The 22,560-nt window shown below is 32.1% G+C and overlaps 1 protein-coding gene across 4 annotated transcripts in view; it reads right to left on the bottom strand.

Moving 5' to 3' along the window:
• LOC143226127 (MAP/microtubule affinity-regulating kinase 3-like) overlaps positions 1–22,560 on the bottom strand; it is a 68,723-nt gene that overhangs the window by 35,185 nt on the left and 10,978 nt on the right. For 2 of the 4 annotated variants that reach the window (XM_076456677.1, XM_076456680.1), the window contains exons 2-4: positions 9,460–9,570; positions 8,113–8,262; positions 5,039–5,092 (exon numbers count right to left, since the gene is read on the bottom strand). In XM_076456677.1, coding sequence (XP_076312792.1) covers positions 5,039–5,092; positions 8,113–8,262; positions 9,460–9,519 — 264 coding nt within the window. In that variant the 5' untranslated portion in view covers positions 9,520–9,570. Of the gene's footprint in view, positions 1–5,038; positions 5,093–8,112; positions 8,263–9,459; positions 9,571–14,438; positions 14,652–22,560 lie in introns of those variants that run through there. The other 2 variants (XM_076456676.1, XM_076456678.1) reach the window with 2 other exon arrangements.

Genomic DNA, 22,560 nt, shown 5'->3' with positions numbered 1-22,560 from the left:
ATCTTTTTCCATTTTAGAATGACTGAATATGGTAGCAGAAAACTACAAATGTTTAGAATAAACAGCTTAAACCTCATAACAGTATACATGTTTATATTTATTAAATTTTCTCAAATCTCATAACATTATGCATTATTGATATTAATTTTTCCTTTGGACCTTTAAATAATAAATGACTAATAATACCACCTAATAATTTGTAGGTTTCATACATGCATTTTGAAAGCAAAACAAAATCATAAATTAGTATATAAATACAAGATTTCATTGCAATTCATAACTATGCTGCATAAGAGTATGTAAAGTCTCATTTCTGAACGGAATGTCACCTCGACCACCCTCTTTCACTCAAACACTTAAGAGAGACAGAATTATGTAGTACAAAATGAAAACTTTAGAGCGGTTACAAACATGTAATAGAGAAAAGTGTGTAGGTAAACAAGTATTTTCAAAAGAAGAAGAGGTGGATGGAAACACTGTGGTGGGTTTACTAAATATATATCAGCAGATAGAAAAGTTAAAAAGGTTCTTTTTTATACTGTAGCTTCCCAGTTTTGGTCATTTGAGTTTCTACTTCATTAAACAGTGTAAACTTTACATTTTATAATGTTTACAATACAATCTAAGCAAATGTAGATGATGTACCATGTAACAAAAAAAATATGTTTTTAATTTACTTTTGAACTGATAAATTAAAATACTAAAACTTAGATTACAAACTTCAATTTGATATCAAATTTATGGACATGCATTCATAAAAGAAGTTTCTTAAAATCATAAATACAAGTCTACAAAATGTAATGACTTCTATCCACATGATTCAGAAGAACACCCACATTTTTTTTGTTTATTTTATCCTTTAGCAAACTATTAAACAGGACTTATACCATAAAACAACAAATACTGACATTTACAGCTTACTAGGTTTTTAGTATTTAAACAAAGTTGAAGTATCACTAAAATAACAAAATTAACTTAAAAAAGATGCTATTTAAAATAACTAATTTGTAACAACTTGCAGTTCTTCTATAAAGAAAGTAGAGTAATTTATATTAATTTCATATTATTTGTGATGACAAGATTAGGCTGAAGGATCACACCTGTAGTGTTATGCTAGAAAAAAATAACAGCAAATACAAACTTCTACTGGCAAAAAAAAACCCAACAAAACTGATGTTCATTTAGGAAGTTCTAGAGGTGATGAAAATTAAATCTAAAAACCTTTAATGAAAGTATTTTCAATCTTAAGATGAAAATCACCTTGCACTTATGACTAGTGATGTATATTACAACTCTTATAGTTAAAATTCAAAGTTTTCTAAAGAACTGGGGTTTAAGGGCATTCCATTGTTACATATGAGAATTAGGTGAAGTCTGAAGTTTAAATCCGGTTCTATTAGAAACCCCCCCATGTGCTCCAAATGAATCAACCTAAAAATCTTACATTTAAGAAGTTTTGAAAAATTACATTAAAAATTATGAAAAATCACCTTAACATTTCATTTTGTAATCCTTGCAAATAACATCACTTTACACCAAAGTTCTTGAATTTTAAAATCATCAAGTTGCCAGATTAATTACTCACAGGATTATTCATTTATCCCAACATCCTGAAAGAGAGAACCAACTCACTGCCCAATGTGAAGCAATATATATTATTTGAAGCTTCTAAACTTGGTTTCCCAGATGGACTTCAACCACCTTTTTAACAGTATATATACTCTTAACTCTTAAATTTTAGCTCATTTTGAACATGTACAAGACTTAACTCTCTCACTGCAGGCACTATTTGCCACATGTTACAAGATTTTACTTAATTACATTCAAAATTTAATTAAAGTACCTTACTATCATGATATAAAAATTAAAATAGCATAAAATATAGTTCATGAATCAAATATATGGAAATCTATAAAATAATCCTCAATCTCCCCTTCTATGAGAATTGTGAGATTTGTTCTTCAAGTCCTCCCTATTCTCTAATTTATTTACTACCACTACAAGAAGTACAGAATATAATGTAAGGTACTGACTATAATATGTTCATCACATGGGCAAAGCATAACTTTGTTTTATAGCTTTCAATCTCAGTTGGTTACAGGATCATATAGTAGAAAACCAGAACCCTTTTGCTACACCCATCTACATCACCTTTTTTCAGAAATTTCCAATAGCACTCTGACATTTAATACCATATTATTTATAACTAATATAAAGCATACATATTAATCTATGAAGTGACGTATTGTATTACATTGTTTTCAATACAAAGAACTGTATTTACAACTTGATACCCACAGGAAACACATTGATGGTTTTATTGAATTTTTAACAGTATGTCACAATTAGAAAGCCAGAAAAATGTAGTTGTAGGACAGTGTTTTTGCATTATTCTTGTTTTTTGTTGCATTATTTAATTAAATAAAAAAAAAAATCATTTAGAACAGTAGTACTGTTAGTAAAAAAGAAAACTTGAATTTTTGTCAACAGTTAACTAAAGAGACCCATGTACCATATTTCTTGTTTTTCATTTCTATTCTTATTATAAAAGTAACTAAAATGTAAAAAGTAGAACTTTTTAGGTTAGATTAGGTAGAATAAATAAATATTTCACACAGTACACTTGCCAGCATCACTTGCATCACATAACTTAATAGGGTTGTACACATTTCATGTTCATCAAGTAATTTAAAAATTTTGATAGAAATTAGTCACCTGCTAATGGCTATAGAACAATAAAATAAGTAGAAACAGATTCTGCTACAAGATTTAAGCTATTTAGGATAAACAAATGTTATTTCCCGTTACAATTTAAAGTCACTCTAGACAGAAAAAAGGGTATTTTAGATTTATTTTGTATTTTTTGCATGGTGATTATAAAGTCCATCATTTTGACCAACCTAGTTTACAGTTAAGATAGAGAAAATAATTAGTTTAACTTTACACAAAGCTACATAAGGGCTATCTGCACCAGCTGGTCCTAATTTGGCAATGAAAGAATCAAGGGAAGGCAGCTAGTTATCACCATCCACTGCCAACTCTTGGGCTACTGTTTTACCAATGAATAATGGAATTGGCCATCACATTATAATACCCCAACAGCTAAAAGGGCAAGCATATTTGGTTGCACAAGGATTCAAAACTGTGATCCACAAATTGCAAGTTAATCTTGCCATGCCAGACCTAATTCAGAAGGACAGACACTTAACACAGTATCAACTTAAGACTTCTTAAGAAAAATATATTGGAACATACTAAATTATAACCCTATAATAAATAGGGCAGTCAGTTTTTGTCCAAACATACTTATTCATAAGAATGGAAATTTTATGAGTAATTGTTAAGCAAATAAGGTATTTTCTTTAAGTTAAATGGAACATCATACACCATCCAATATAAAAACAATACAATCTCTCATAAATATTTACAAAAGAAGAAACCCACCTAATATTTACGCTAAACTAATTCAAAAGACAATTTCCTCACTCAAAGCTACGTCTTCCAACAGACATCTATACTTACTAACTTACTAAATTCCACGCATTTCTAAAATTTCTTTTATTTTGCTCGTGAAATCCCTTAATTGTTGAATACTTGCCAATACATACGTTTTATACTAATACCTGGTAATGACAGATTGAAAGACAGATTAAACAAATAATAACATATGCAACTACTAAACCTAAGTTGAAAATAAAACCAACATGTTTTTAATGGTCAATTGTTTCACCAATAGAACCCTTGCCAGCTAATATCTTTGTCACCATGAACACATAGGGCTGAAGAAATGTCTTTCTGACAGAGTTTATGTGAATGATACATCACATCTTCCAGAGCTATGATCAAATTAAAAAATCCCTTAACCACTTAAACTCTCAACATTCCAATACAAAATTCACCTGTGAAATTAAAAACTGAAATAAAAACTTCTTTCACTGACATGATCTTGTCAGAATCATTCAAATTAAACTTAGTTTTAACTCTTCTTGACATGGCCTACTTAACCTGCTCAGAGTACATCTCCATTCATAATGAAAAATTTTCCTTCATAAGCCCTTAAGATAAAATAACTATCCTTAATATTTACTTGAAAACTTAACAGAAAACTTTTAGTAATAAAAACACTACACTGAATATAATTAAAATATATTCCTAATTTATTTTAACACTTTGTTTTCCAAGGTAAGAAATAAGTTATTGTTAAAACCCCACTCAAACTATTCAAATCTTTCTAACTCCAGATTATACTTTATATTGTCTTCAAATCACCACTTCATAGCAGAAATGTTTTTTTTAGAACTAATGATATTTTACCTTCACTCTTAAAAGTTCAAAGGTTGTATATAAATATACATGTGGTAGTGGTAAAGTCATATCCAAGAACAAGGGTTCTCATCATTTATTAATACACACTTAGGAATACATGGAAGTTTCCAACAGGACTGGATTATATTTCAAAGTCCATTTAATTTCTCTATACATTCTTCTCACAGTGAAACATCTTCATACCCCACTTTCTTAACAGACATTTTAAACTCAATTTCTGGATATACATATCACAAACTTTTAATAAACAAAAATTACATCTCAGGCTACTAGTGAAAAACAGCTTGAATTGTGTGTTTGTGTGTGTGTGGGGGGGGCTGTACCAAATTACATGTATATTTAACAATAAACAAGAAGGTGACTGCACTAGACACCTATTTATGTGCATTAATGCCAAAACATGTTTTACAAACTATGTTCAGATAACTTAAATCTTAAAATAGAATATTTACTTTCAAGGGTTTAAAAAAAAAAAAAAAACCCAGCAACTTTCAATTTTCTAACCACAAACAGAAACCATGATACAAAAACTATAACAGTCTTGCTGAACTTCATAAGTAAATCAATTTGTTCTCTGTTTTGTACTTATTTGGTTTTCAAATTTCTTACACAGACATAAGAGAGGTGATTTTTTTTACACCTACGTACATAACATCTTACCCAGAAAATAGGAATTATACTTATACAACCAAGAAAAGTATATTTAACCTACCTTTTGTAAACTAGATGGGTTTAGCTGGGTTTTGTCAATTATCTTAATTGCCACCTAAAAAGAAACAAGACAATGATAAAATATTTTACCAAGTAGTATTTTTCCTCATGTGTGGCTATATATTTCTCTTCCTAAACTGCAAACAAGTTAAAACTAACTCCACTAATTATGTATTATCAGTTTCCATCCAATATTAATTTTAAACAGTTTCAAAATAAGCATTTTGTGAAATGGTTAAAATACACATTATATAACAATGTAATTCAAACTTTGTAATAATGTATCACACATGCACATTGCTGGCCAAAATCTTAAGGACGATGAACATAAAGAAAAAATAAGAAAAGGGAAAATAAAAATAAACAACTTTTATAGCATTTAATGGGGAAAATGTGAGCACTATGAAATTAGCCAAATACTTGCCAGTCAAAAGTTTAAGACCATACCAAAAAGAAGTCCTAAACAGGGCAGGAAATGCCCAACAAGAGGTCTCAGTGGCAAGTTCCACAGCTGTCATTGCGAATAACTGCAAACATTCACTTTGGCATGACCAATATAAGCAGAAGGCTGGCTAGAATGTTATTCCAAGTGGTAAAGATGGCTTCACAAAGATCATGCATTGTTTGAAATTGACATCAATTTCCATAGACTTCCTTTACCATCTGCCCTCAAACATTTTCAATGGAGTTCAGTTTGAGCGAACACGCTGGATGGTCCAAAGGAATCACGTTATTCTCCATGAAAAAGTCCTTTGCCCTGCAGGCATTGTGGATTGCAGCACTGTCCTGCTAAAAGATCCAGTCATTTCCAAACAAGTAAGGGCCTTCAGTCTATAAGGATGCCCTCTCCAACATGCCAATGTAGCCAGCTGTTGTTTGATGCCCCTGTATATTCTGAAGCTCCATTGTTCCATGGAAGGAGAAAGCACCCCAGATCATGATGGAACCTCCTCCACTGTGTTGTGTAGAAAATGTCTCCGGTGGGAGTTGGAGAACAAAACCTTCATCCACTTTTCTACGTCCCATGTTTGGTGCTTCTCACCAAAGTTTAACTGAGCTGTTTCGTGGTGTGGAAGGAGGCATGGCCTTTGAAGACGTTTACGGTTTTTAAAGCCTCTTTCTCATGGATGTCATCTTATTGTTCTTGAACTGAATTCTGCATTAAGCCCCATAAAGGGCTTAATCTCAACAATCAGTTGGTGTCTTGCCAGACAACCTGACGAATCCTCCTGCTAAATGCCAGCAAAATTTTCTTGAACCGACCACTTGAAGTTCTCCTTCCGTATCCCTCAAGGTCTTTTAAGAAATTTGTAACAGTAGTTTTACTACTCCCAATCTCATCAGCAATGGCATGTTGAGAGAGACCTTGCTTTTGCAGCTTGACAATTCTGCCACATTCAAACTCTGTCAACTTTTTAACTTTTGCCATGTTTTTAACCAATGTAACACAGGAAATGTCGGTGGGAGATGTTCACAACACTAATGCTGGAACACATGACTAAATTTTGTTACGTGTTTACCGATTAACTCTTCGTTTCACTATGGTCTTAAATTTTTGACCAGCTAGTATTTAGGTTAATTTCATAGTGTTCACATTTTCCCTATTAAATGCTAAAAAAAATTTACTTTTATTTTCCCTTTTCTTATTTTCATCTTTCGAAAATCTACTGAAATAAGTGGTTGAGTCTAACAATGCAAAATGCACATTTTTTCTTTATGTTCATTGGCCTTAAGATTTTGGCCAGCAGTGTGTATATAAATTCATTGTTAATCTGATTGCAACCAGAGCATGTAGTTGCTTTTTTTTTTTCTTTTTTTTTTTTTATGAAGTAAAAATAAAGTTTTTGCAACATTTTATAATATTTATCCTTAAAATATTTTGAAAATTTTCTTCAATTTTTAAAATAAAAATTGCCACAACTTTATTTGGATGTGGAATTAATAGTCCATTAACAAAAATACCAAAACTTTCATTACTCATAAAATGAACATATTGTCAAGAGAGTGAACAAAGACTGAAACTTGTATGCAAAACTTCTATAAAGATCAAATGGGTTTATTTTCACCATAACTCCTCAGAGCCTACTAGACCAATCTCAACCAAAATTTGTACACAAACTATAAATTAAGTGGGTCAAAACTGTAAAGCCCATTAGTTAATTAAATTAACCTCATTCTTTTTGGGTTGATATTTTAGACAATGTTAAATATTCTAAAAGGAATCAAGATTGAAGTATTAAAGTTGGAATGCTTCTCAAACAACCATGCTTTTCTTGTGGCTAATAAGATGTTGGGTGTTCAAAGGTGGGATCACCTCAAAATCTTTTTTTGTGGCAGATGAAAAGCGAACTGAAAATATAGTTTATGAGAAAGCTTTTGTTATTTTAAACTTTGAGATAAAGTTGATGTTCAAGTTATTACTTTAAAATACACAATTGCTGTTGAAGTTAAGTTTAAACATTTATCATCAGTTCAGGGGTATATCAACTTGTTCCATACAAAACACAGTTCATGGATAAATCTGATATTAGAAATTGCATCTAGAAAGCTGTTAGCTGTCCATTGAAAATATGTAAATTCCATTCACAGCAAGTTAATTTTTTTAGTCAAAATGCTTCTAGAGGTTTGTATTGTTATTAATTAGAGGGAGGTTTTACATGGTATGATGGACATAATGTCTCAAACTTTCTTCACAGTTTTTAAATGCATCAACAGTATAAAATACAAGTTAGGATGGAGTCTATGGATCACCGAATACTGAATTTATCAGTAAGTTACCCTGAGTCTATCAGGACGAGTTGATGAATTAGTGACTTTAGAAATTAGTTCAGTGGCATGTATACAAAGCTTGTGTCTTGAAGAAAGGTTTGAGAAAATTAGCAAGTACATGAAATTGTGATTCCAGCTACTATAAAAACTATTTTTTTTAAACAAAATCCATCAGAACTCACTAAACAGCTATTACAACAATATACAACTAAGTAACACTGTAATTTCAAACACTTGTTTTAACTTTAATTTGCTTGATATTTGACTAGTGGAACAGACTACTAAAACATTATCTTACTAGCTCACCTCTTTCCCTGTAGGAAGATGTTTTGCTAATTTCACTTTTGCAAAATTTCCTTTTCCTATTGTTTTTAGAAGACGATATCTTCCCACATGGGGCTCATCAGAGGAGCGAGTTCGTGAAGTTGTCCGAGGAGGGGGAGCAGACTCTTCTCCCTAAGAATGTTAAGGTTCTTAGCAAACTTCAGAATGCAATCTCAAAAAGTTCATTATACTAGCTGTTGTTTATTTAGTCTCATAATAAGTATTAAATGGCATTATATTATTTAAAAGCAGTTGGTTTAAACTAATGATCCTTTTACATGTTAGTTTTTGTTATATAAAATGGAAGATATATATTTCTACATCTTTTATCTTTGTTATTGTCCAAGGTTATTTATAAGGGGTGAAAATTCTCCAAAATTGATCCCCATAGGTGACAAGTGCCAAAACACTGATAGACTGAGTTTCACACCTTTCTCATCAAGTTCATCATTTTGGCAGCAAGAAAAAAAATAAAAATTAAGGTTTAATCCTGTTCTTGAGAGCTACCTACAAGTTCTATAATATATAACCCTTCTTGATCAATCTTAAAACACTGATAGACTGGGTTTCACACCTTTCTCATCAAGTTCATCATTTTGGCAACAAGAAAAAAAATAAAAATTAAGGTTTAATCTTGTTACTGAGAGCTACCTACAAGTTCTATAACATATAACCCTTCTTGATCAATCTTAAAACACTGATAGACTGGGTTTCACACCTTTCTCATCAAGTTCATCATTTTGGCAACAAGAAAAAAAAATATTAAAATTAAGGTTTAATCTTGTTACTGAGAGCTACCTACAAGTTCTATAATATATAACCCTTCTTGATCAATCTTAAAACACTGATAGACTGGGTTTCACACCTTTCTCATCAAGTTCATCATTTTGGCAACAAGAAAAAAAATAAAAATTAAGGTTTAATCTTGTTACTGAGAGCTACCTACAAGTTCTATAACATATAACCCTTCTTGATCAATCTTAAACTTTTTTCTTTCTACTTCAAGTTACAAAGTTGGTGTTTTGCTAATAGAAATGTTATATATTTGTTACAATATACCGAGTTATTTTTTTTGTATGTAGTATATTTTTCTACAGTAGTCAAAAGCCTAATGTTTCTACCCACTTTCAGCTCTACCATATACAAATAAAATGTATCATTCTTAACATGCTTCTGGAGAGATATTGTTCCCCTAAGACAAGCATCTTCTGTGAAACAATTTTAAATATGGGTTTCTTATTAATAATCCTAAATACTAAGGTGCATTACAGGTTAAACAGATCTAAATGACTGTCTATAAGAAAGTGTGTAAAAAGAAATCTGAAATACCTGTTCTGGTGTAACAGATTCATGAACAGTTTGAAGAGGTGTCCGGACACTAGAGGACATGATTTATTTTACCAAGAAATGAACAAATCTTTTGATTATCTGGTAATCATTCTGGAGAAAAAGAATGAAAAAATTCAATATTTATATAAACAATTATTAATTCACAGTTTAGTACAGTCTGAAGCTATACATTCTGTATAGCTTCTACAAATATTTCACATAAAACATAAAAGCTTAGTGATAACAGATCATTTGACACATTAAAATTCTTCATAATACAAAAAGCTATTGTTAAATGTAACCATTTGTACACATACACAGAAATGGCAAATTTATTTTACAGCCAACTTCTGTAGCCAATTGGTATTTCTTTAGCTATATTTATCTATTAAGGGTACAATATAAGTTACAGAAAAGACCCAATTTCAATCTGAAGAGGTAGAATAGTGAAGAGATCCAAGAGACTAACTAGATCCCCTTGATGACCAGGAAAAGTGTCATGGTAGGTTGAGAAACAACCCCATCCAAATATGACTTTCAGCATATTTTCAGGGATTAAGAAACTATTTCCTGAAATCTTATTTTGTTTATAAATATCTAATTAAGATTGAAATTAACCAAACTAAAAAAAAAGTAATACAATGCTAATCTAGTCTAACTTTTACAGAAAAAACATGAAAGTAAAAATTGTCAGAAATTAATATTCCTCCAAATTTTTCAAAAACTGCAGTATGTCTGACCACAGAAACTTATTAAAAAAAAAAAGTAGAATGTTGCACTGTCAAACAAATTGTGACCACCTTCTTTGACCACATAGTTTAAGTTTATGGTGGGAAGTCAGTGTTGTTTTGTAGATATTATCAATCATCGATCCCTACTGTCAATCATATGCAAGCTGTTTCAGTACACATGTTAAATAAATGGTACTTTGTAATACAAAGTGAATATACTGGCTACTTCATCTTGCAGCCATTTCTAAAAATAACTATTAGGCAGAGTTTAATTACATGAATTTTTGGTTTTTAAAACAATCATGAAACTGAAATAAAGGTATACTATTTTTGTCAAGTAACTGAGTCTTCATATTCAGTAATAACTTGCACAACACTGCAGAGTAGTTTTTCAAAAGCAAATAAAAGTTTAAATAATAGAACTAAAATATGCCATGTTGATATTTAAAATATAGCTCTTTCTCTTCTGACATTAATACATGCAGTTGATGCTGAATATTTTTAAATTTTACTAAAAATTCATATTCTTTCAAAATGATGCCAGAAACTAAGCACAAAGGATAAGTAAATGTAATTGAGAAAAACAAATGCCATAAAAGTAGGTCAGCTGAACACAATTTGAATAAATTACATGTTAATCATAATATACATTTTTGCAAGCTGATATCCTACTTGTGTGAATTGAAAGTAACATTTTTAGAATCCATACTCTGCTGCTTTTATTTAAATAGATGCAATTCCATTTAAAACTAAGCAGTAAATCTAACTTCTGTAACATGAATAGTGTTACCAGTGGATAACTGTATAGTACTTTGTTCAGTACACAGAATTATAAAGTTCACAAAGTAAAAAAAATATATCAATCACTTTCCATCAATACCACAAACTTACCTAAGATATACCTATTGTTTGTTTAAGAAGATATAAAATTATCTCCATGTATAATTAAAGGTTTAATCTTTTCAACACCTCCAGATTAAATTTTTGGCAGTATTTTTGTGAGAATTCAAACTCAGGAAATATTATGGACCCATAAATTTAATATATCTAATGTTTTAAACATGATAATTATAAAAAGTAGATTTTGAAAATACCCATTACAAGTAGCCACACCTTAATTCTCATACACTACAGTATTTCACAACAATAACCTAATTTTCCTTGCTGGCACAGAGTGAACTGGACCTTCTGACAGTGAATTGTGACCCAACACTACATCAGATAAACATAATAAATTTTATATAATTCAAGTGTTTCCTTTAATACTTTTCTGCTGGTAGTCCTTAATTTATGGTTCTGGTGCCTGTACTGCTAGGATTAACAGTTAAAAGCTCATGTGTGACAAAGATTTGAGCACAAAAGTTCCTTTAACCCAAATGCAAGAGACAGTAATCCCTTAATATGTCATGATTTTAATATTTCACTAAGCCAACATAATTCATCAAATGGAAATCTCATCCTGTTAACATTTTTTTTCAAAGGTGATTTTTCTGGATAATGGAAAGTGTAGTTTTTGAAATGTGCAAGTTTTCAAAACATTTTTGATAACATGCCACACAATCAGTTACTCAAACAACAACAGTGAGGGATGGGGTAAGAACTAATTAGATGAGCTTAGCCTAGAGGTAGACAATTAGTATTTACTCATCAAGTAACTGATCACCCCATTAATTTGATTAATCAGTCAGTACAATAAAAAAAGTTTGTGGTAAGTTCTACCAAACAGTAGCCTTCCATTTAATCAGTAGTTCAAGAAGAAAAATACAGCTAATGGCAGATGCTGCCAAACAGTTTTCTTCCTTTCAGTCAGCAGTTCAGTTTATTTTTCATAAAACTAATTTAATCTCAATTTTATTATATCAACTGTTTGAATGATCAAACACAGTAATAAAAAACACCAATTTAGATTAACTGAATAATTCCATGTGATACTAATGTAATTGTTTCTCATAAGCACTTTATATCATTTAAATTACCTAGTAGAGCTAGGCAATTTTAATTGGTAAAGTAGTTGAGGGTTACTGAATGAGAAAAATCAAAAGGTTGTCTTTAATGCAGTTCAGTTAAACTGGAACCTTGTTACTAGTAAAAGTGCTCCTGAGCCCAATACTTATACCTTTTCAATTTTTAGAATTAATATGAATGATATAGATAGGACCATAATTAGTAAGATCTGTTAATGGCAATTAACTCTTAGTTCTAGTTGTACTGAGAATACTGGGTATTCAACTGAAAAACTGAACAAATATTTGATGAAAGACCTCTAGTTACAGTTAGTGAAAATTAAGATTTTGGTTATAATTCAGATAATAAATTATACACATCTTGGGCTCACTCAATTACATGGCTTGGAAAAAGATTTTAGCATAGTTGTGGATAATTCACTCAAGTAATCAAAGCATTACCCTGTTGCTCATAGTGAAAAAAACAAACAGGATTTTAAGGTTTATTTATAGACAGTGATTACAAGTCAAGAGTGATGGTTATCCATACATAAAATCACTAGTGAGGCCTCACTTAAAATACTGTATATAGTTTTGATCTTCTAATCTAAGAAAGTGTTCCAACATTTTCAAAATGACTTATAGGATGGCTACTACCATGAAATTGGGAATGCTAGGGTTAACATAAAAGGTTTAAATCGATTTTCTCATGATAAAATAAAAGTAAGAGGTGCTCTTACTGATGTTTACAGCATTACAGGATGAACGGACAATATAAAATGTGAAAAACAGATCAGCCTCCAGCCGAGATAGCTCTATTTCTTAATAGGATAATTTACTTAAGGAACAAGTTGCTGATAGCAGAAATCAAAGCCTCTATTTGTAGAGTTTAATAGGAGAATTGACAATTTTGTCAAATATAACAGTTTTCTAAATTTGTATTTTCTCAAATATGAATGCAAAAGAACACATGAAGAACCAAATGACCTTGTTACATTTTGATATCAATATTATGTTAGTCACATTTGCAATTACTGCCATTTTTTTATAGTTTGTATACATTTTCTCCACACCTAAGCCAATTTTGTATTAATACTTTTTAACTAGTTTATACACTCTACAAACCCTACAATTCTGTATTACAGGTTACGAAAACAAGGTTAAATAAATCAACATAAAATAACCCTTTTGATCTTGGTTCATTAAAATTAACTTCTAGTAAAAAAAAAAATTTCTTCCATACACTTTTGCCAAACATCACTGAAATAATCTTTCTAAAAGACAAAGGGAACACTGGGAAAAAAAAAGTGACACCCATTTGGTCCATCAAATTAATTTCTCACTTATCAAACTTGTTTCACAGAGTTCACTGAGGATAAATTATATGAAAAATGTAAGACAAAGGGCCATTATATTATATAATTCATAGCTAAAGGAAAAGTAAAAACTTTCAATGATTTGCCAATATGCATTACAATACAAATTGAAGAGATTTTTCTATCAAATGGGACAAATTCCCCTGATATCAACTACTTTAACATCAGGGAGATATATATCACCTATTTTGCAAAAGCCACTTTACCTAATATTACAAGCAATCAGTTTATACTGATTCTATATGTTATTTATCTAATAATTATTAACAAGACAAAATACTGATGATAACAAATCAATTGCACTCATAGAAATTGTAATTACTTAAATAAATGTCAAAAAGAAAGTGATGATCATATATTACCATCAACATTATATTAATTTTCACTGCAAAATACTTTAATTATCTTTATTCAAATTGTTTGAAAACAATACTGAGATACAAGTATGAACGCTAAAAATAAAAATAATAAAAAATGCAAGTCTTATAAGTTGAAGCACAACTTACCACTACAAGGCCACCTGATATTAAAGTTAAATTATAACTACAAGGTGATTAATCTACCATCTGTTTACGAAGTGTACCTCTACATTTTCGAATAATTATCAGTGACAACATTATCTACTAGATAATCTAGTAAAATGGTAAGTAGATAACTTGTAATTTATATACACATAATAGTCTACATTCTATAGTAAAAATCAGAATGGATGCTTCTCAGATTTGCATCACAACAGTAAAGTATATATTACGAAAATTAAACGTCCCTAATCCTCAATAAAATCTATAATAGGCTATAATTTACGAATCAAGCTCTAGAGCCTTTACCATTGTGTAGGCTTTATATAATTATGGCCTAACCCTCTGAACTTCGTTCAATTTTTTTCATTTTCTTATGCCCCATCATAAATCTATATGTATTTTACTCACAACATTCAAACTTCCCCTTCCTAGATTTGAGAGTAGCCTTTTTACTTGATCTGTAAAATCAACAGACAATGTTTTTCCATGATTTGTGAAGAAAATCCTTACGTCCGCATCGAAATAGACAACGTGTATGATACTTCACTTCTAAACATGGCGGACAAAACAACCCTATGCTGCTGTAAAGTTATGCGCTTTTACGTGATGAGGCCGTGCGCAAACGTTTGCCTATTGCCTCTCCAACCACCAGAGACCGTGAGTCATTGCTGACGTCCATAATGTGATATTACAGTAGCGTCCACCAGGCGGCAAAGTGCAACGTTCTTGTGCGGGTGCGGTTACATCAAATTATCCAATCGTGAAAATAATTGAAAATAAATAACGAGTAAATTTCAGAATGCTGACAACTGGATAACAATGCGTTCTATGATTAAACAACAACGTCTATATTTACCAAACTGTGTTTGATGTTATTGTGCTATTTACACCTATGTGCCATAACAAGATTTCTCTTCTATTTGGATTATATGTGAGAAATAAGCGAGAACATCACAAATAGACGTGGGATGCTCTACTGTCTAACGACATATAGTGAAAAAAGTGTTACTGTTTTAAGCTGATGAAGTACGACCTATTACAACAGTATATAATTGTTTACATGCCTCTGGAAAAAAAAAGTTCATTTAACAAGCTGTGTATTAACAATTTAAAACACAGTCCTCGAAATTAGATTAAACACCAGAGTAGAAAAAGGGCCGACTTTCATCAACGTAAAATATTAACACGTGAAGAAAATTTGAGTTAACTGTAGAAGAAAAAAATTGAAAGTGAACTATAGCATACAAAAAGAACCAATTGTTTTGGTTTGTTTTAAATTTCTCTCAAAGCTACTCGAGGGCAATCTGCGCTAGCCGTCCCTAATTTAGTAGTGCAAGACTAGAGGAAAGGCAGCTAGTCATCACCATGCACCGCCAATTCTCGGGCTACTCTTTCACCAACGAATAGTGGGATTGATCGTAACTCTTTAACGAGACAAATAATTTTCCATATCTCTTTTAAAATTGTTAATTTCACTCTACTAACATATCAACCGTTAGGCCTTTCACGCTCAAGAGATTAACTCTGCATTTAGCTTTTCTCTAACCGATCTTCTCTTTCACGTAAATTTACTTTTCTTTTTCTCTCTCTATTCCCACTCGTCTGGTTGCAGCTTAGTTATACGTCTATGCCTGAGGTCTTCTAGTAATTTCAATAGCCTCGATATCAATGGATTGCAAACAATTTGTTTGTTTGTTTTTTTTTGGAATTTCGCACAAAGCTACTCGAGGGCTATCTGTGCTAGCCGTCCCTAATTTAGCAGTGTAAGACTAGAGGGAAGGCAGCTAGTCATCACCACCCACAGCCAACTCTTGGGCTACTCTTTTACCAACGAATAGTGGGATTGACCGTCACATTATACACCCTCACGGTTGGGAGGGCGAGCATGTTTAGCGCAACGCGGGCGCGAACCCGCGACCCTCGGATTACGAGTCGCATGCCTTACGCGCTTGGCCATGCCAGGCAGATTGCAAACAATGTCCAATAATCTGTACATCAATAAATTCAAACATCAATTATAATACTACTTACCCTAAACAATCTTTTATACCTGATTATTGTATTGTACTTCAACAGCGAGCCGAACTGCAGATTTGAGGTTCCTTGGTTCATACCCCATTACTGTCAAAAATAAATCACGATCCGCACTTTGGAGCTATGGGTGCATTATAAGAATGACAGTCAAATCCTAATATTTGGTCTGGCAACAGTTAGCGGTGGAGAGAGTTTACAAGTTGCCTTCTCCTTAGTCTATCATCTCAAAATTAGGAACAGTTAACACAAGTAGCTCTCGTGTACCTTAGCATAAAGTTCAATAAAGCTAATTAATTAGTCCAGCTTAAATTGTGACTAAGAAATAAATGCAGCAATAGATGCATGAAGTTTTTATTTTTGAATTTTCAGGAATAAACATGAATTGTATCTTAAATAAATCAGGTTAGTTTGGTAGGATTGAAATATTACATAAAATACTGACCTCTACTGCTTTAAGAATTTCACCAAAGAAAATATTTCTACCATACGTACAAAAAATATATCAAAGTAATAATAATTATTATGAGAAACGTGTGTATTAGGTGCCTTTTGAATGTACTCAGTTATCGTGTTTTAAAAGAAATTATATGATTTTAATCATATTAGGAACACACAATACTACACAGTGAAAACTAGTACCTAATTAAATAACTTGACTTTATTGCAACAGTCTAGTTTAAGTTTTTTTACTCGCTATTTTAAAAACTGAAAGATAGTTGTTTCAAAAGGATAATATTAGGTGTCGTATAATGGCTGAGAAGGTAATGTTTGTATTGAGTTTGTTTATTTTAGCATAAAGCTATACACGTCTGTACACGACTGGGATTCGAACCCTGGTGGTTAGAAGTGCAAGTCTATAAAACAACCATTAACCCACGAGGGAACGAGAGTGCTTAAAAATTACTTTTTTATATAAGTTTTACATGCAATAACTCACTCGAAAGTTACTTAATTTTTCGCGAATTTTACATGCAAAAACTGCAACGCAAATTGCTTTCATTGATTTATAAAATTGCCATGCAAAAGTCACTCATAAGTGATTTTAGTCTTCCAAAATTTTAATATACAAAAACTCGTTCAATGTTCAGCACCTGTGAATGAGTTTTTGCATATTAATTTTTTTTCATACATTTGACAAACATTTACTTTCGCTAATTTAGTACAGGTGGTTTAAAAAGTTACATCATACACATGATAAGCAAGTTCAACATTAAAAATAACTTATACATGATAAAGCTTTCGTATAGATTCTAGCTAACAATACCATATCAAAACCTTCTTTAAAAAAAAGAAAAGAGTCTGGCAAAACCATAAAGGCTCTGCAAATGTTAAAGGGCTTCGAGGACGTCCTAAGAACAAAAGGGGTAGCTGTATGCATTAAGCTAAACCAATCAGTAATGATAAACTGACTTTGCCAAACCAATTATTCATATGACTCAGATGAGTTTAAAAACTGATAGAACCAGGTGTGCAAGTTTTCATTCATAATATGTTTTGTTCGAACGTGCAGTTTCATAAAGAAATTGAATTATTAAATAAATTCTATATTGTCAGCAAATTTTATGTAAAGGCAAACAAAATGTTTAAGTATAAGATATGGGTTAAAAGCTACTTCAGTGATATTTTCTCGAGTATCCTTGTAAAAAAATACAAACAAATATTCTATAGTGTATCACATGTAGCTTCGATGGTTAAAATAGCATTTTACCTACTCCAAATACAAAACTTGTGCGTCATTTTTATGAAAGTGTAACGACTCATAAATGTTATTTTGTTTAATACTATAATAAAAAAAGCAAGCTTAAAAATCCTGACATATGACGCACATTTAACATTTATGAACGTTCTTGTTATTTTTATTCAAGATGGCTGGTATGGGTATTAAAACTTTAATTATTCACAGCGAAGTCTTGTTAATGTTTCTGTATACATAATTTGTTGGTAAAGTACGAACCAAAATTAGTAATCAAAACATTCAACTTGACAACTAAACCATTTGTTCATATTTTGAGGTATTTAACCTTATAACGAAATAATCATGAAGATCTAAATACGTTAAAGATTCTTTTATTTTCCATCACTTATTTAAAATGATTACGTAGTCCGCTATTTAATATCGAATAATGAATAAAGCGAAACGTCATAACATTAATCACATACCTAAATTAAGTTAGGCTTGTGTATGGTGAATTAATTATCAACACTTCTTCAGTGAGCAAAGGCACTTGTAGTAAATGCTCACTAGTTTCATAAACCGTTATGAAACCTTGACGAAATGTGACTGTTTTATTGAAATATTTTGTTGTTTTTCAAAAGTCGAAGTGCATATTGGAAAAATTTAGAAAATCTGGTACTGAAGCCAGAAAAACATCTTTATTTTGAAGATAATAATCAAACTATTTATTTCTGCTAACCTTCCACTGTTGCAGCTTTATCAGGAATAGTAGTATAAGTAGTTCTACTACTACTAACCCTGGTGAAATAAAATATATATTATGATCTGGACAGTAAGATCTATTTTTCTAACTTTACTGTCAAAACTGTAATTAATGAATTCGATTAACAATTTGGAGTCCTATGAAAAGCAAACTCTTAAATATTGGCTAATTTTATGCCTTGAAAATATCACTATATAGTATATTTTAATATATATTTCAACATGAATTTTAAAATCAATGCGAAGGGTTAATCGAACTTTATAAGAACAATTTGAATAAAATAATGCAGTGGCATGTTGTTGCAGATATTATATGTGGCGCCACGAGCGACATGTTTATGACTTAATCAGGGATGACGAGAAAACCCACTTGTAGAGAAAAATATATATGTAAAAACGGCTGGTTTGGGTTGAGAAAAAATTTTATGCAGAGGAGCGAACAACGTTTCGACCTTCTTCGGTCATCGTCAGGTTTACAAAGAAAGAAAGAGGTAACTGACCGATAGCTATCTTTCTTTCTTTGTGAACCTGACGATGACCGAAGAAGGTCGAAACGTTGTTCGCTCCTCTGCATAAAAATTTTTTTCTCAACCAAAACCAGCCGTTTTTATATATATGTTTATCACTGGTACATAATTTGTTCTATTCCATAACGCAGTAACACCACGAAAATTATTTAAAAAAAAAAACTCTTTGAAGAATACCATCTTTCAGTCAAAAATAGAATCTACTGTTTTCTTCAAGGAAACTGAAAAACTAGTTCGTCAGAACAATAAAAAGAGAAACAAATTCCAAGCCAATCAGGAGCAATCCCCGTCCCCCGTCACACCAAACGTGCTCGCCCTTTCAGCCGTGGGGATGTAATAATGTGATGGTCAATCCCACTATTCATTTGTAAAAGAGTTTGCGATGGGAAGTGATGACTAGCTGCCTTCCTTCTAGTCTTACGCTACTAAATTAGGGAAGACTAGCGCAGATAGCCCTCGTGTAGCTTTGCACGAAAATAAAAACAAACAAGTAAATAATCAGAAACAACATCATCGTTTATCAATTACAGATTGTGATTATTTGGAATTAAGCACAAAGCTGAACAAGGAGCTATCTGTGCTCTGCTCACCACGGGTATCGAAACCCGATTTTAGCGGTGTGAGTCTGCAGACGTGCCGCTGTGGAGCATAAATAACTTGGTTTGGTTACAAAAGATAATTATTCAATCCCCTTCCTCCAAAAAACAGGCACATCTCGTAAAGCTGGTGAGATATTAACAAGTTTTCAGGTTAGCAAAAACTAGAATCACAAAGACCGGCCCACTTTTACCATTGTAGTTCCAACATACTTTTGTTTTGTTTGATCAGCTTTAATGTTGTCTTGTAAACTGGCATGCAGGTAAAGCCTGGTAAGTTTAAAATGTTTGATTTTTTTATATTAACTACACAAAAAGTTGTTAAATTTCAGTGTCAAGCAATAATCGCAGTTGGTGTAGTAAACGCTATGAATTATGAACGAAGAAAGTTTGTTTGTTTTTTTTTGAATTTTGCACAAAGTTACTCGAGGGCTATCTGTGCTAGCCGTCCCTAATTTAGCAGTGTAAGACTAGAGGGAAGGCAGCTAGTCATCACCACCCACCGCCAACTCTTGGGCTACTCTGTTACCAACGAATAGTGGGATTGACCGTCACATTATAACGCCCCCACGGCTGAAAGGGTGGGCATATTTGGTGCGACCGGGATGCGAACCCGCGACCCTCAGATTACAAGTCGCACGCCTTAATACGCTTGGCCATGCCGGGCCCTATGAACGAAGATCACTCAACGGAAACACTGAATATTTTCCTTATTAGGATAGAATAAATATTTGTATTTACATTTAAATATCCCAAAATTAGTTTATAACTGAATTTATTGAAGACACAATACCAACCATAAAAAGGTTATTTTTCATAAAATATCCAAGTAAATGAAAACATTTAATTATGCTGTTTGCAAGTTTAACCTTTTTTATTTGAACTTGAAGTACGGGTCACAACAGACCAGGAAAGGATGCACTCCAAATCGCTTATTGACATAAATGTGGAAATAAAGTGGACAATTCTTTACGAGCCATGGCTATAAAAAAAACGCAACAATCTAAGAAATAAGCGGAGATTGCCTATATTTGTAGAAAACAGTTTCAGAATCTATTAACTGCTATTAATTTACCTTGTAACGGATTTACTATTACATATTTATTTCAATATTTCTGTTTGTTTCAGTTTATTTATTTGTTTGTTTTTTTCGACTTCGTGCAAAGCTACACAAGGAGCTATCTGCGCTAGCCGTTCCTAATTTAGCAGTGTAAGACTAGAGGGAAGGCAGCTAGTCATTACCACCCACCGCCAACTTTGGGCTACTCTTTTACCAACGAATAGTGGGATTGACCGTCACATTATAACGCCCCCACGGCTGAAAGGGCGAGCATATTTAGTGCGACCGGGATTCGAACCCGCGACCCTCGGATTACGAGTCGAACGCCTTAACACGCTTGGCCATGCCCGGCCTAGGATTAAAGAAATAACACGCATTTCCGTTTTCATCTTAATATTGTTTGTTTGTTTTTAATTTCGCAAAAAGTTACTCAAGGGGTATCTGCGCTAATTGTCCCTAATTTAGCAGTGTAACACTAGAGGGAAGTCAGCTAGCCATCACCACCCACCGCCAACTCTTGGGCTACTCTTTAACCAACGAATAGTGGAACTGACCGACACGTTATAATGCCCCCACGGCTGAAAGGGCGACCATGGTTGGTAAATTAATCTACGAGATCTCCCCCCCCCCTCATGATCTTCCTCATGTTATCCTGTATCATTTTGCGAAGTTTGGTACTGGTTGATCAATAAATGGGAAAAAGTATATGGAACACACACACACACTAACTGACGTTAGAAAGATTTTTACCAGCTTACCCTCAACTTGAAAATTTCTTAAGCAGGATAAGAATAAATTAATTTATGAGACTTTAGGTGTGGTCAAATGATCAATCGAAAGGGTTTCACCACATGGGTCCAAAAGTGTAACGTGATCTCAAATCGGTTAAGAGATATAGCAGGTACGAGCTAAAAAACATTCTACTTGAAGAAAACCACAACTAAGAGCCATTCTACGAGCCGCTATGCCTCTGTAAAATGTAGAACGTAAAGATTTAAATCATAAATGGATTTTAGGCATCTGTGTCTATAAAAATTAAACAAAGACTGATAATTTCAAAACAGCTGTTGTGGCCAAATATTTCGGTTTATGATTCAGTTTTAAGATAATGAAATTGAAGGCCCAATTCCTTCTTGAATTTGCTACATGTCTGTAAATTGTACATTTTTCAATTAATTATAATTCTACATATTAGTAAAATATTCAAATCTGTACTAAACTTCATACAGTCTTTTACCGAGTGCTCCCACAATAGTCATGAAAAACTGTTTGCAAACTCCTATACAAAGTACCTGCCTTTTTAGGTTACTATGCTTCATGTGCCGTTGTCTTGTGCTCAATAATTGAACCAAGAGAATACGTGCAAAAATGTTTTACACAGCGAAGAAAATAGTATGCTAATATTAAACATAAAATGATGGTAAATAAATTCTATTCAAAATTAGTTGAACATAATTAAAAAGATCATAATAGGCGTTTCGTCCAACCATAATGATATCCACGTTGAAAAATCACAAGTCAACACAAACAATAATGGAAAAAAATATATAAATAATTATATGAAATAAATACATTTTTATACATAGGGAAACAAACACACCTCAACGTTAACACTGGGATTAGAACATCTTAAAGAAACCTTTACAGTGCAAAATTGGTCCATTTAACATTGCATAGCACAATATATAGACACGTTGTGGTTTAAGTTACAGATGCTTTTGTAAGGGTTCATTTATAAAAGGGTATGTTAACTAAAATCGATGAAGTTCAAATACAAAACTAAATTGCAACAACTTAGTACGTTCAGGTTTGTTTGTTTTTTTAAGCATAACTATTTTATTTCAAAAGTGATATTTACAAAAATCGTAATAAAATG

This window comes from Tachypleus tridentatus, chromosome 9 (genome assembly GCF_004210375.1).
Source record: "Tachypleus tridentatus isolate NWPU-2018 chromosome 9, ASM421037v1, whole genome shotgun sequence".
Taxonomy (NCBI): domain Eukaryota; kingdom Metazoa; phylum Arthropoda; class Merostomata; order Xiphosura; family Limulidae; genus Tachypleus; species Tachypleus tridentatus.
Note: the sequence above shows the minus strand (reverse complement) of the source record. Positions and strands in the feature narration are given on the sequence as shown.